Source organism: Molossus molossus, unplaced genomic scaffold (genome assembly GCF_014108415.1).
Source record: "Molossus molossus isolate mMolMol1 unplaced genomic scaffold, mMolMol1.p scaffold_m16_p_1, whole genome shotgun sequence".
In the NCBI taxonomy this organism is placed as follows: Eukaryota; Metazoa; Chordata; class Mammalia; order Chiroptera; family Molossidae; genus Molossus; species Molossus molossus.
In genome coordinates, this window is record NW_023425344.1 from 211,663,039 (window position 1) to 211,678,304 (window position 15,266).

Genomic DNA, 15,266 nt, shown 5'->3' on the forward strand with positions numbered 1-15,266 from the left:
GAGTAGACCCAGAAACATGGAAGTAGGATACAAACTGACAACCCTCAGAAGAGGGGGTGGGGGGGGGGAGGGAAGAGATAAACCACAGAACTTACATGCATATACATATAACCAAGGGACATGGACAACAAAGCTGGGGACGGGGTGGGGGGGATGGGGAGGAGAGTGTCAATGGGGTAAAAAAGGACAAACATCGGTAAGAAAAAATAAAATAACAACAACAAAAAGCTGTGGTACATATACACAATGGAGTACTATGCAGCTGTAAGAAAGAAAGATCTCTTATCCTTTGAGATGACATGAAGGGACCTGGAAAGTATTATCCTAAGCGAAACAAGCCAAACAGAGAAAGACAAGTATCATATGATCTCACTTATTTGTGGAATATAATGAGGAATGGGGTAGTCCCAGAGACATGGAAGTGGGGTACAGACTGACAATTCCCAGAAGAGGGGGTGGTGGGGGAGAGATAAACCACAGAACTTATATGCTTGTATGCATGAACAGTGGACATGGACAACAAATCTGGGGAGAGGGTGGGAAGAAGGACGGGGGAATCTGTGTGGGGTGGGGGGGAGGAGAAACATCTGTAACAAAAATAAATTAATTAATAAAAAAAATGTTCCTCTGAATTGTTTAGAGTCCTGGCTTTAATTGATTCACATGTTCTCTTAATACCAAATATTCATCTTGATTTAAATTATATGGAAATATATTAAAATTAAATGGGTTTATAATGGTTGTTTACTCATGGGTATGTTCATTATACTAATAATCACAAATATGTTTTAAAAGTAATGTACATTTTTCTGTTCTTGCCTCAGAAAAAGGAGATGAATAGATTTGAAATAAATTATCTGTTTGTTTTTTTATCCTCACCCGAGGACATTTTTCTATTTTTTTGTTCAGATAGAGTGGGAGGGAGAGAGAGGAAGAGAGAGAGAGAGAAACATCAACATGAAAGGGACACATCAAGTGGCTGCCACCCGCTTGACCAACCAGGGCCTGGGACAAACTGCAACCGAGGTATCTGCCCTTAGCGGGAACCGAACCCGGGTTTCTCTGGACTGTAGGCTGACTCTCTAACTGCTGAGCCAAACCGGCCAGGGCAAAATAAATTATCTCTGTATTCTAGAGACATTTTTATATAGCTGACATTCCTTTGTGATGGAAATGATAACAGATTAAAAACAGCAGGAATAGCCCTGGCCGGTTTGGCTCAGCGGTTAGAGCGTCGGCCTGCGGTCCGGAGAGACCCGGGTTCGGTTCCCGCTAAGGGCACGAACTTCGGTTGCAGTTTGTCCCCCGCCCTGGTTGGTCGTGCGGGTGGCAGCCACTCGATGTGTCCCTTCACGTCGATGTTTCTCTCTCTCTCTCTCTTCCTCTCTCTCCCTCCCACTCTATAAAAACAAAACAAAACAAAAAAAACAGCAGGAATAAACTTCTGGTTATAATTTAAGTCCATTGTCATACTGTAGCTACCCAATTGTAAAACAAACACGCAAAACTACTTGGTTTCAACTTTTACTCTTCTCTGTGGGCCTCATTTCCCCTCTCTGCCATACTGGCCACTGTGACCTTCTTCTGGGTGTGAGGGGACTAGCAGCAAAAGAGTGTTTGGACAGGGACAAGCCACCAAATGTGCTGCTCTTTGTTTGGTGTTCGGAAGGAACCTTGGAGCTGTCATACTTACTTATCCATGTAAATATGACCTTCTTTGCTTTCTCTTCTTGAAAATAATCACCACTGGAGAGGTGGAGAATAGTCATGTTATTGTGGCAATTGGAGACATTGGTCAGACTATACAAGGACCCGTTAATTCAGAGTTAAAAGATACAGTTGAAAATAGAAACACCATTTGCAATTCTGCATTTATTTTAAACACTTAAGTTATTAATACAGGAAATCTGCTTAAGGGCATCAGATGTTTTCCAGGTGACTTTTTAAGTTATTTGACAGTTTGTGAATTAAAACTCTTTTTTTTTTTTAAAAAAAGAAACAACTCAGGGTCATTTTATAGGCAACCTTCTGGTAGAGTCATATTTTATGTATAATTTTTGCAAGCTATTTCTTGTCTAAATTGACAGTGTAGGTTCAACCAGAAAGGAGTGTAGAGAATTCAGAACTTTTAAGAAAGTAAGGAACTAAATTTGGTATTCTTACAAATAAAGATTCTACAGACATTAACATAATTTGGGAGTGAGAGATGAGGTTTAATTAGTATGCTATTTTCTAACTACTTCCTTTAGAAGTATCTCTTGAGTGTTTCTCTGGGGTCCATTCAATGATGCTTGCTGAATTGAGCCAGCACTAATACAGCCTCTGTAGATTTCTCATTTGCTTATTTGTACTGTCTCTTTCCAAAAAGATTTGAAGAGTCTGACTTTATAGAATAGGAAACCTATAATTACATTGTACATCACTCCTGAATTAAGTTTCTGGAAGTGATTTGATTCAAATTTTCATTACAGCTGACGTCTGTTTTGCAGCCAGCCCTTTCCTTTTGTGGGATGTTTAGTGGGCAATTTTTTAAGTAGGTTTTTATTGATTTTTTAGAGAGAGAGGAAGGAAGAGAGAGAGAGAGAAGCATTGATGTGCAAGAGAAACATTGATCAGCTGCCCCCTGCACGACCTCTACTGGGATTAAGCCCACAATCCGGGCATGTGCCTGACCAGGACTCAAACCAGGACTTCTCAGGCCATGGGATGACACTTAATCCACTGAGCTACACTCGTCAGGCTAGTGGGCAATTCTTTGTGAACATTCCCATCTTTTCTCTTATTCTATCTAACTTTTCTTCTTAAAACTTAAAAAAAGTCTTTGAATAAGTGAACTCTTTGTCTTCATTTATAGGTACAATGGTGCTTTACCTAATGGAGACAGAGGCCGGAGGAAAAGCAGATTTGCTCTCTATAAACGACCCAAGGCTAACGGAGTCAAACCCAGCACTGTCCACGTGATATCCACACCACAGGCATCCAAGGTAGGTGTTCCTGCACCACTGGGAGGGTCTCAGCAGACAGTGACTCATGGTGATTCTTTGTTATTACTGGCCCTTTTCGTCATATTTTTCTGTAGTACAAAGTGTCTCAACCATTTGAGGCTGGATAATTTTTGGTTGTGAAGGTCTGTCCTGTGCATTGTAGTATATATTTAGCAGCATCGTTTGGTCTACTGGATGCCCGTAGCACATCAGTCCCTTGCTACTGCCAACTGCCACCAACACTGTGACAACCAAAAGTGTCTCCAAACTTTACCAAATGTCTCCTGGTGGGGTGAGATAAACAAATCCCTCCTGCCCACCTCATTATAAACCAGTGCTTTAGGTTATAGTGAAACTAGCATTATCAATATAGAGTAGTTGTGGTTGAAAGTTAAATGATGATGATTTTTTTTTTATATTCTATGGAGTTTTTTTTTTAAATTAAATCTTGGTATAAACTTTATGATTTGTTATTTTTCTTCTGTTAATTGAGAAGTGAGTGTTTTTACATAATCTATGTGTATGTGGAATTGAATTTGTGTAATTAGAAATATTGGATGTAAACAGAGCTCAGTGCTGTAAGAAGTCTACACATTTTTTCTCATATATTTCAAGTGAATAAAATTTTAATTTTTGGGATTATTTCATATATTCTCTGATATATAAGTGGGCCAAAACTCTCAGTTTACATTTTGGTTGATATAGTCTACCTGTTAGATTTATGATAATTTTCCTTTTAATTAAATACATTCTCTAATGTATAACATAGTTTTTTTTTTCTATAAAACAAGTATATTTACCTGAAGTATTTCATGTGGGGCTCTGGCTCTACACATTTATCATAATGGGTTTGTACCATCTGGAATAAAAGAGAGACTTGATTCTCAGTTTTACTGAAAACCCATGTTCAGAGAGAAGTGAATGGCTTCATGGAAGCACATGTGGTATTTATCCTCAGTCTTAGAAACAGATCACTTTTGTTAATGTTTTTATTTAAAAAGCTCCTCTGGTTGTTTCTGAAGCAGTGCCTGGGAAAAGTTGACTAGAATGTACGAGTTAAGATGGTCTTATATTAATGAGGGAATGGCTAGACAAGAAGATATCAAACATCAAGGAACAGCAAAGGAAAGATGAATATTTACTGGCAAAGTTTTGGGCTAGAGAAGGGGGAATAAAGTCAATTTTAGGAAGGGAAGGACATTTTGTGGGGAAAAATAGGAAATCAGGCTTATGAAGATTCTGAGAAATGGAGGAGATGAAATATTAACAGAATCTGAGAAAATCAAGGATATATGAGAAGTATTTTATAGTCCAAAAATATTTGGTGAAGAAGGACCAAGACAAAGGTTTTTAAGCATGGGATGAGTGGCAAAAATATTTGGATGTAGACATGGTCCTTATAATTTTGCCTGTGTTGACATTTATCTTTCCTTTCCTTCCTCTGGCTCTGTATCTTTTTTTTTTTTTTTTATCCTCACCCGAGGACATTTTTCCATTTTTTACTCAGATAGAGCGGGAAGGAGAGGGAGGAAGAGAGAGAAACATCGATGTGAAAGGGACACATCGAGTGGCCGCCACCCACACGACCCAACCAGGACCGGGACAAACTGCAGCCAAAGCACATGCCCTTAGCGGGAACCGAACCCGGGTCTCTGTGGACCGCAGGCCGACGCTCTAACCGCTGAGCCAAACCGGCCAGGGCTGGCTCTGTACCTTTTAATTACATATACTTTTAAAAAAATCTCAGATTTTATATTAATACAATGACTTTAGATATTTTAAAAAATGTAATAGAACTCTTTGCTCAGGCTTTACGTTATGATAGAATATGAGAATTAGGTACTATTGGAAGGTCAGTGGCTCGTTGTTACTCGTTACCCATCTTCATCTGCTCCAGTTTTAACCTGTAATGTTTTATATCAACACCTACATTTTACCTGAAGTTTTCTATATTGTGAATATTTTGGTAGTTGTTTTTCTAACTCTTTGCTTAAAAATATCACTTGCAGTACTAGTAGTAAAGCAAATTGGGTTTTGGTCTTGATCTTCTCATCTTATAAACTGGGGAAAATATATTCTCAGGGCCTCTGTTTCCTCATTTACAAAATGAAAGAGTTGGCTCTATGCAGGAGCCACACTGAATCCGATAAGGTACTTTGGTGATAAGGAACACAAATGATTCTGGCTTTAAAAAGAAGCAAAAAGGCAGAGATTATTAAAGGATAGGATGAGGACGGCTCTCAGAATTGGGGAGAAAAATTGAATAACTAGGTTTTGTGGGAACCAGAGTATCCATAGGAATTAACATGGATACTCTTTCAAGGGTGTTATAAAGTGACTTTGCTCCAACTACCTTTTATCTCTCTTAAAGGTTTTAAATTTTCAAGAAAGAGAATCTGAAAGGCCCAGTCTAGATCAGTCAGCCATGACCAAGGGAAATGAGTAGACCAGGCATATTTCTTGCGAACTGATCAAACACCCCATACTGCATTTCCCTTATGCATCTTACTCACCTTAGTGCTGTAGGTTGAGGGCCTCACACCTAATGTTCCATTCTCCTTGAACCTAGCACCTTAGTTACAAATCCCTCACTCCTGGTCCCACTCAAACTTCATTCCTAATCAGCTTTGCTCTACCACTTCAGCTGTCACCTTCTCTGTTGGCCCCCTTGACACAATCTCTTACATAGTTAAATTTTTCTTCAGATGTTCTCCCTACTCCCTTACTGTAACTGATCCTGGTTTTTATCACTATACTTGTTTTTTGTTTTTTTTTTGTATCTCTTTCTGTTCATGGAACTAGAAATGACTATTCTGTTTTCCATTTTAGTTTCTTCTTTTTAACTCTACACTATTAACTTAAGCTAATAACCTGACTCCTGACCTCGCTGACCTACAATTCACTCTTCTGCATGTCTCAGTGATTCATTACCTAGCCAGGCCAGTCTCGTTTCCCTAACCCCTGTTTAAACATTATTAACCTCATAGTTCATATGGTGCTTTAACTCAGTTTCAGTGACTGTCACTTCCATTCCACTTTTCCCATTGTCATTTGAAAGTGACTATAATCTCCAGTTCATTCTACATTTACATTTACTTTCTTATTCCATCAAGACATCTGGCCCTTTGGCCTGTTCTTATTTACCCCAGTTGTTAGCCCACTTGGCTTTTCCATTTATGTTGTTGACTTCACCCCAGATTCCCTTTCTCTGGTATCTTTGGCACCTGCTCTTTGTGAGCCCATGGCTCTGGGCCCTTCCAAGGCCTTGCTGGATTACTTTTCTTGTCCACTCCATTTCCCATGTGTGCTACTTGGCAAAAGCGATTAGACCTTAATCAAAAGTGGTTTGGCCCTGGCCAGTTTGGCTCAGCAGTTAGAGCGTCGGCCTGCGGTCCTGAGAGACCCGGGTTCGGTTCCTGCTAAGGGCACGTACCTCGGTTGCAGTTTGTCCCCAGCCCTGGTTGGTCGTGCGGGTGGCAGCCACTCGATGTGTCCCTTTCACGTCGATGTTTCTCTCTCACTCTCTCTGTTCCTCTCTCTCCCTCCCACTCTACCTGAGCAAAAAATGGAAAAGTGTCCTTGGGTGAGGATAAAAAAAAAAAAAAGTGGTTTGTCTGCCTCAAAGTTCTGATTCTGCAGTATTGGTAATCTTTGATTGGAGTTGTAAAAGTGAGAGCTAGAAGGGTGGGTGTGGTTTCTATAATTAGAATTTGAACACTGGCCTTTTGACTGCTGTTTCTTCCCTCAGCCATAATCATTTCCTCTGCCTCACAGTCTGGGGGCAAAATAGGAAGTACCTCTTTGCTGATGGTGGTAGCAGCTTGGAAATGGGACCTCTGGTCTTCATGCATGCCAGTATCCAAGCTAAGTCAGATAAGGATGGCAAGTATTTGCTATTGTGTAATCTTTAGTTGGCACATATTTGCTCAAAGATATTTCTCCTATTATATAATGTGTTTAAAAAACAACCACCCTTAAGTCCTGTTTTACTTTTGGCATTTGTGTTACACAGGCATAGGATATTTAGCAATTATTTATCCATTCATCTACTCACCAAATATTTATCTAGCTAGCTCTTTCTATGGCCAGGTATCATGCTAGCTATTAGATACACTACAGTCAACAAAACATGCCTGCATGGAACTAATTGTTTAGCAGTAGGTATATAGTAAGTGATCATGTGTTTAACTGCACATTGTGAAAAAGCACAGTGGCAGAAAAGAAGAAGGTGCTGTGAGAAAAGAGGGTGCAGAGTTGAGGCTGGGTAAACAGGGAGAAACTCTGAGGAAGTGGTTTGTTAGCTGTATGGTGTAAGGAGGAATTAGCCAGGAGAGCACAGATCTAGAGCCCTTGTGAGTGTGGTTGGAGAATTCGGATTTTTTTCCTGAGGGAAAACATTGACGGGAAGGACATGATGGATTTATGTTTGTTCATTTACTTTTAATGATGCGGGGCAACTATTTTGCTCTTACAAAATTGGTAAATAGTGTGGTGATGGTGGTGAATGGTGCCTGACAGGTGAATATTTTGATAGCAACATGATTTAAATTTAGATTTTCTCTTCTTAGATTGTGTTGTATGGAAGTCTCCTTTTTTGGTTACGTTTACTTTTAAAAAGTAACTGAATATCACTTGGTTCCAGTAGGCATATTTCAGGATGGAAAATATCAGTTGTTTTAAAATGACAATTCAGGAGGATTCCAAAATGGTGGTGGAGTGAATAGAAGCTACACAGACCATCTACCAGGACCAAACGGGAATTACAAATAAAATAAAGACAAATCGTTAGGGGAAAAACAACAGAAAAGCAGCTTGAGAGGACCTTATAACCAGGGACACTGAACTGATCCTGGTAGGATTGCGGAGGCATGAGAGGGGGGGACAGGGAGTGACGGACATCAGCGCCCCAGCTGTGAGCAGCACCCTGAGGTTAAACTCCCAAGAGGCTCCACAGCGTAGAACGGGACAGAACACTAAAATAGCCACAGCCACTCACCTTGAGCTCTGGCAGAGGGAGTGCGAACTGGACTGGAACTGTGTGGGGACACTCGGGATTTCGAGGGCGCTGAGAACTTTTTCTGAGTTGCGGCCACACAGGACGATGGTCATCTTACTCCTTCCCAGGGCTCTGGGGAGAGGCAGCGTGGTGGCCCCTCCCTTGGAGATTCAATCCACCCAGTGGCCACTGAAATGCAAATTGAGGTCCATTAACAATGAGCATCTGCCCCACCCTCGGGAAATCCCCTTACTCTGAACACCTGAGGGAGTTTTTCATTCAACTGAGAATCCAAAGCTCTTAAAGTAACTGCTACAATAGCCTCCAGGCAAAAACCTAGAGGATAACCATTCCTGGGCTTGCAGCTCTACCCTGGAAAGTAAGACTTAACCTTGGTGTTCAACGTGGGTCCTCCCTTGCTCATCCAAACCCAGAAGAGGGAGGCACAAACAGCAGAACACCAACACCCACAGGAAAAATTTGGCAGGCTCCAAAACCCACTGAGATAGCTAAAAGGGTGAAACAAAGAAACAAATCCCAAATGAAAGAACAAGAGACCTCTACCGAAGATGAGATAAATGAAATGCAGTTAAACAAGTTAACAGAGCTAGAATTCAGAGCCATGCTCTTGAGGAAGCTCAACGGCATGTGTGAGGACAACAGCACCATGAGTAAAGACATAGAAACATTGAAAATCAACCAATTGGAAATGAAAAATCAACAAGAGGAAATGAAGAATGACATAGCAGAAATAAAGAACACATTGGAAGGACTAAACAGCAGAATAGAGGAAGCTGAGGACCGGATCAGTGAATTAGAAGACAGGGTAAAAAAAATCAAACAATCAGAAAACCAAAAGGAAAAAAACGATTAAAAAAACAGGAAGACAGCTTAAGAGAACTGTGAGACAACTGGAAACGTAATAACATTTGCATCATAGGAGTTCCCAAAGAAGAAGAAAATGAGCAAGGGTTAGAGAATATATTTGAAGAAATAGTGACAGAAAACTTCCCTAATTTGGTGAAGGAAGACGTTCAAATTCAAGTAGCAGAGAGAGCCCCAAGTAAGAAGAACCCAAACAGGCCCACACCAGACACATAGTAATTAAAATGCCAAAAATGAAAGACAAAGAGAGAATCCAAAAAGCAGCAAGAGATAAGCAACAGGTTACCTAAAAAGGATACCCCATAAGATTCTCAGTTGACTTCTCAAAAGAAACACTACAGGCCAGAAGGGAATGGCACGAGGTAATCAAGGTCATGAAAAACAAGGATCTGAATCCAAGACTACTCTACCCAGCAAGGCTGTCATTCAAAATAGAAGGTCAAATAAAGAGCTTCCCAGACAAAAAAAAGGCTAAGGAAATACATTAGCACCAAACCAGCACTGCAAGCAATGTTAAAAGGACTGCTGTAATTAGTAGAAGAAATAAGAAGAAAAATATAGCCACACTAAACAAAAAATGGCAATAAATAAGTACTTATCAATAATCACCTTAAATGTAAATGGACTGAATGCTCCAATAAAAAGACACAGAATAGCTGAATGGATAAGAAAGCGTGACTCACATATATGTTGTTTACGAGAGACCCACCTCACAACAAAAAACTCACATAGGTTGAAAGTGAAGGGATGGAAAAAAATCTTCCAAGCAAACAGAAAGGAAAAAAAAGCTGGGGTAACAATAATCATATCTGATAAAATAGACTTCAAAATGAAGGCCATAACTAGAGACAGTGAAGACCACTACATAATTTTGAAAGGATCTATCCAACAGGAAGATATAACCTTGGTAAACATATATGTACCCAATATAGAAGCACCAAAATATATTAAAAAATCTTCTGAAGGACTTCAAAGGAGAAATCGACAGCAATACAATCATAGCAGGGGGCTTCAACACCCCGCTAACATCACTAGATAGATCCTCTAGACAAAAAATTAACAGGGAAACACAGACTCTAAATGAAGCAATAGACCAAATGGATTTAATAGATATCTACAGAGAATTACACCTCAAAACTAGAGAATTCACATTCTTTTCAAGTGCACATGGGGCATTCTCAAAGATAGACCACATGTTAGGGCACAAACTAAGTCTCTACAAATTCAAGAAGATTGAAATCATATCAATCGGGACTTCTGGTCAAGATGGTGGCGTAGGTAAACGCGGTATCGCGTCCTCCCACAACCACATCAAAGTTACAACTAAACTACAGAACAAACATCATTCAAAACCACCTCAAATCAAGCTGAATGGAAGTCCTACAACTATGGAATTTAAAAAAGCAGCTACATCCAGACTGGTAGGTGGGGCGGCGGCGCAATGGGCTGGTCCCACACCCACATATGGCGGATAAAAATCAGGAGGCTCCTGCGGCTGGGAAGGTCCTTCCTGAGGACTGAGGGGTCCCCGTCCCACACCAGGTGCCCCGCTCAGGGTTCCAGTGCCAGGAAGAGAAGTCCCCATAACTTCTGGCTGGAAAAACCAGCGGAAACTGAGGCTCAGGGAAGCTGAAGCGGCTGGAGCCCCAGGCAGCTCCCTAAAGGGCCTGCACACGGACTTATCGGACTCTCTCCCTGTAAGCTTGGAGGGGAGGCAGCTCAAGGGGCGCCAGAGACATACAGGGAAGAACTGAGCTGTTTGGCACTGGAGCGAGGGCTGGAGAGGGGGCTTTCTCGGGGACAAACGTGCTGTAAGAGGCCTTTGTTCCTTTGGTGAGCCCTTTCCTGGGGCGGCAGACAGTCTCCATATCTGGGACTCCAGCAACCTGGCTCACACTGGTAGCCCCGCCTTCCTGACTCCCTGAGGCCCCGCCCCGCCCCGCCCCACCCCACCCAACTTTCAAGCCCACCCAAGCTGTTGCCACTTGCTTAACCATAGGATTGGCTGGTCTTGGATCCTTCTTCAGGTTTTTCCTAAATTCTTTCAAACGAGCAGCATCTGGTCTCAGCGAGCCCCATACCTCTCATTAAGTAATACACTGAAACAAACACAGGGAGGCAGCCAAAATGAGGATACAAAGAAACAGGTCCCAAATGAAAGAACAGAACAAAACCCCAATAAAAGAACTAAGCGAAAGGGAGATAAGCAACCTAACAGATACTGAGTTCAAAATACTTCTTATAAGGATGCTCAATGAACTTAGTGAGAACCTCAGTGAACTTAGGGAGGGCCTCAAGAGCATAAAAAAAGACCAGTTAGAAATCATGGATACATAGTTAGAATTGAAGGAGGCATTAACTGAAATAAAGAATAATTTACACAGCTTCAATAATAGAGTACGTAAATCCAAGGAGCAAACCATCAATTTGGAATATAAGGAAGCAAAAAATCCCCAATCAGAACAGCAAAAGGAAAAAAGAATCCAAAAAAATGAGGATAGTGTAAGGAGCCTCTGGGACAACTTCAAGCGTGCCAACATTCGCATCTTGGGGGTGCCCGAAGGAGAAGAGAGAGAACAAGAAATTGAAAACCTGTTTGAAACAATAATGGCAGAAAAATTCCCTAACTTGGTGAAGGAAACAGACATACAAGTCCAGGAAGCACAGAGAGTCCCAAACAAGATGAGCCCTAAGAGGCCACACCAAGACACATCATCATCAAAATGCAAAAGGTTCAAGACGAAGAAAGAATCTTAAAAGCAACAAGAGAAAGGCAGCTAGTTACCTACAAGGGAGTTCCCATTGGGCTGTCAGCTGATTTCTCAAAAGAAACTTTGCAGGCCAGAAGGGAGTGGCAAGAAATATTCAGAGTGATGAAAACCAAGAACCTACAACCAAAATGACTCTATCTTGCAAAGCTGTCATTTAGAATCGATGGACATATAAAAACTTTCCCAGATAAGAAAAAATTAAAGGAGTTCATCACTACCAAACCGTTATTATATGAAATGATGAAGGGTTTTTTTGAAGAAAAAGATATGTATTAATTGCCATTTTGTTTGTTCATACATTTTATCAACAATGGAATCTACAAACAATATGAACAGGTAGAAGAGAAACATTCTCATAGATACAGAGAACATTTTGTTGGTTGCCAGTTGGGAGGGGGGTTGGGGGAATGGGTGAAAAAGGTGAAGGGATTAAGAAGCACAAATTCATTGCTAGACTGACAAACCTCAAAGGGAAAGGGGTTGGGGGGGTGGGAAGAAATAAACCAAAGAACTTATATGCATAACCAATGGACACAGACAATAGTGTGGGAAAAGGTGGGAGGGGCGCGGGAGTGGGGAGGAGGGGGTCAATGGGGAAAAATGTGGAACATCTGTAATACATTTTACATCCAACAATAAAGATTAAAAAAAAACACACACAAAAAACAGAAATCATATCAAGCATCTTTCCAGATCACAATGACATGAAACTAGAAATCAATTGCAAGAACAGGCAAAGTCATTGGAACACATGGAAGCTAAATAGCATGTTATTAAACAATGAATGGGTCACCGAGGAGATCAAGGAAGAGATTAAAAATTTCCTGAAAACCAATGAAAAAGAACACAGAACAACACAAAATCTATGGGATGCAGCGAAAGCAGTTCTGAGAGGGAAATTCATAGCACTACAGGCCTACCTCAAGAAACAAGAAAAATTTCTAATAGACTATCTAACCTCACAACTTAACGAACTAGAAAGCAAACAAATTGAAAACCCCAGAGCAAGTAGAAGGAAGGAAATAGTAAAGATCAGAGCAGACATAAATGACATAGAGTCCAAAAAAAAAAACAATTTAAAGGGTCAATGAAACTAAGAGCTGGTTTTTTGAAAAGATAAACAAGATTGATGGACCCTTAGCTAGACTCACCAAGAAACAAAGAGAGAGAACCCAAATATACAAAATCAGAAATGAAGGAGAAGAGGTAACAACTGACACTACAGAAATACAAAGGATCATTAACAAATACTATGAACAATAATATGGCAAGAAATTTGACCATCTAAGCGAAATGGACAAATTTCTAGAAACACACAGTCTCCCAAAACGGGACCAGGAAGAGATAGAAAACTTGAATGTACCGATAGCAACTAAGGAAATTGAAGAGGTAATCAAGACTCTTCCAGCAAACAAAAACAGCCCAGGCCTGGATGGCTTCACAGGGGAGTTTCACCGAACATTCAAAGAAGAACTAACATCCAGTCTCCTCAAACTATTTGAAAAAATTCAAGAAGAAGGAAGATTTCCAAACACGTTTTATGAGGCCAGCATAATTCTCATTCCAAAACCAGTAAAAGACACTACAAAGAAAGAAAACTACAGGCCAATATCCCTGAAGAACATAGATGCCAAAATCTGAACAAAATACTAGCAAATCGAATCCATCAATACATCAAAAAAAATTGTTCACCATGACCAAGTGAGATTCATCCCAGGGATGCAAAGCTGGTACAGTATTCACAAATCAATAAATGTGATACACCACATAAACAAAATGAAGAATAAAAACCACATGATCATATCAATAGATGGTGAAAAAGCATGTGACAAAATTCTGCACCCATTTCTGATAAAAACGCTCAGCAATGTGGGAATAGAGGGATCATATCTCGACATAATAAAAGCCATATAAGAAAGCCCTACAGCCAACATCATACTCAGTGGGCAAAAATTAAAAGCATTTCCCTTAAGAACAGGAACAAGACAAGGATGCCCACTTTCTCCACTCTTATTTAACATAGTACTGGAAGTCTTAGCCACAGCAATCAGACAGGAAGAAAAAATAAAAGGGATCCAAACTGGAAAGGAGGAAGTGAAACTGTCATTATTTGCAGATGACATGATATTATACATAGAAAACCCTAAAGACCTCCATCAAAAATCTACCAGACTTAATGAATTTGGCAAAGTAGCAGGATTCAAAATTAATGTCAAGAAATCGATGGCATTCTTATACACCAATGATGAAGTCACAGAAAGAGAAACTAAAAAAACAATCCCATTGACCAATGTGGCAAAAAAATTAAGATACTTAAGAATAAACTTAACCAAAGAAATAAAGGATATATTTGCAAAAACTACAGGACATTGAAAAAGGAAATAGAGGAAGATATAAAAAAGTGGAAGCACATACCTTATTCATGGATTGGAAGAATTAACATCATCAAAATGTCTATATTACCCAAAGCAATTGATAGATTCAGTGCAATCCCCATCAAAATACCAACGACATAATTCACAGATCTGGAACAAATACTTCAAAAGTTCGTATGGAACCAAAAAAGACCCCGAATAGCCACACCAATCTCGAAAAAGAAGGATAAAATAGGTGGGATTACAATACCGGATATCAGGTTATAGTACAAAGCGACTGTAATCAAAACAGCCTGGTACTGGCACAAATACAGGCATATAGACCAGTGGTACAGAACAGAGAACCCAGAAATGGACCCAAGATATTATGCTTAATTAATATTTGACAAAGGTGGCAAGAGCATACAATGGAGTAAAGACAGTCTCTTTGATAAATGGTGTTGGGAAATGGACAGCTACATGCAAAAAGTGAAAGTAGACCATCAACTTAAACTATACATACGAATTAATTAAAAATGGATAAAAGACTTAAGTGTGACTCGTGAATTCATAAAAATCCTAGAAGAAAATGTAGGCAATAAAATTTTGGACATCATACGCAGCAGAATTTTCCCTGATACATCACCTAAGGCAGCAGAAACAAAGGACAAAATGAACACATGGGACTACATCAAACTAAAAAGCTTCTGCACAGCAAAAGATATAATCATAAAAATGAAAGGCAGTCCACTCTATGGGAGAGCAAATTGCCAATGATATATCAGATAAGGGGTTAATTTCCAAAATACATGGAGTACACATACAACTCAACAAAAGGAAGACAAAGAACCCAATTAAAAAATGGGCAGAGGAACTAAATAGACCCCTCTCTAAACAGGACATGCAAATAGCCAAGAAACATATGAAGAAATGCTCAACATCACTAATCATCAGATAGATGCAAATTAAAACAACAATGAGGTATCATCTCACACCTGTCAGAATGGCCGCCATTAACAAATCATCAAACAACAAGTGTTGGCGAGGGTGTGGACAAAGGGGGACTCTGGTACACTGCTGGTGGGAATGCAGACTGGTGCAGCCACTAAGGAAAACACTATGGTGTTACTGCAAAAATTAAAAAATTTAATTGCCATTTAATCCAGTGATCCCACTTCTAGGAATATACCCTAAGAAGCCTGAAACACCAATGAGAAAGAATATATGTACCCGCATGTTTGTAGCAGCACTATTTACAATAGCTAAGATCTGGAAA

At 40.0% G+C, this 15,266-nt stretch overlaps 1 protein-coding gene across 1 annotated transcript in view; it reads left to right on the forward strand.

The window, feature by feature from the left end:
* Positions 1–15,266, forward strand: part of PELI2 (pellino E3 ubiquitin protein ligase family member 2) — a 199,689-nt gene that overhangs the window by 64,756 nt on the left and 119,667 nt on the right. The window contains exon 2 of the mRNA XM_036268352.1: positions 2,855–2,984. Coding sequence (XP_036124245.1) covers positions 2,855–2,984 — 130 coding nt within the window. The remainder of the gene's footprint in view (positions 1–2,854; positions 2,985–15,266) is intronic.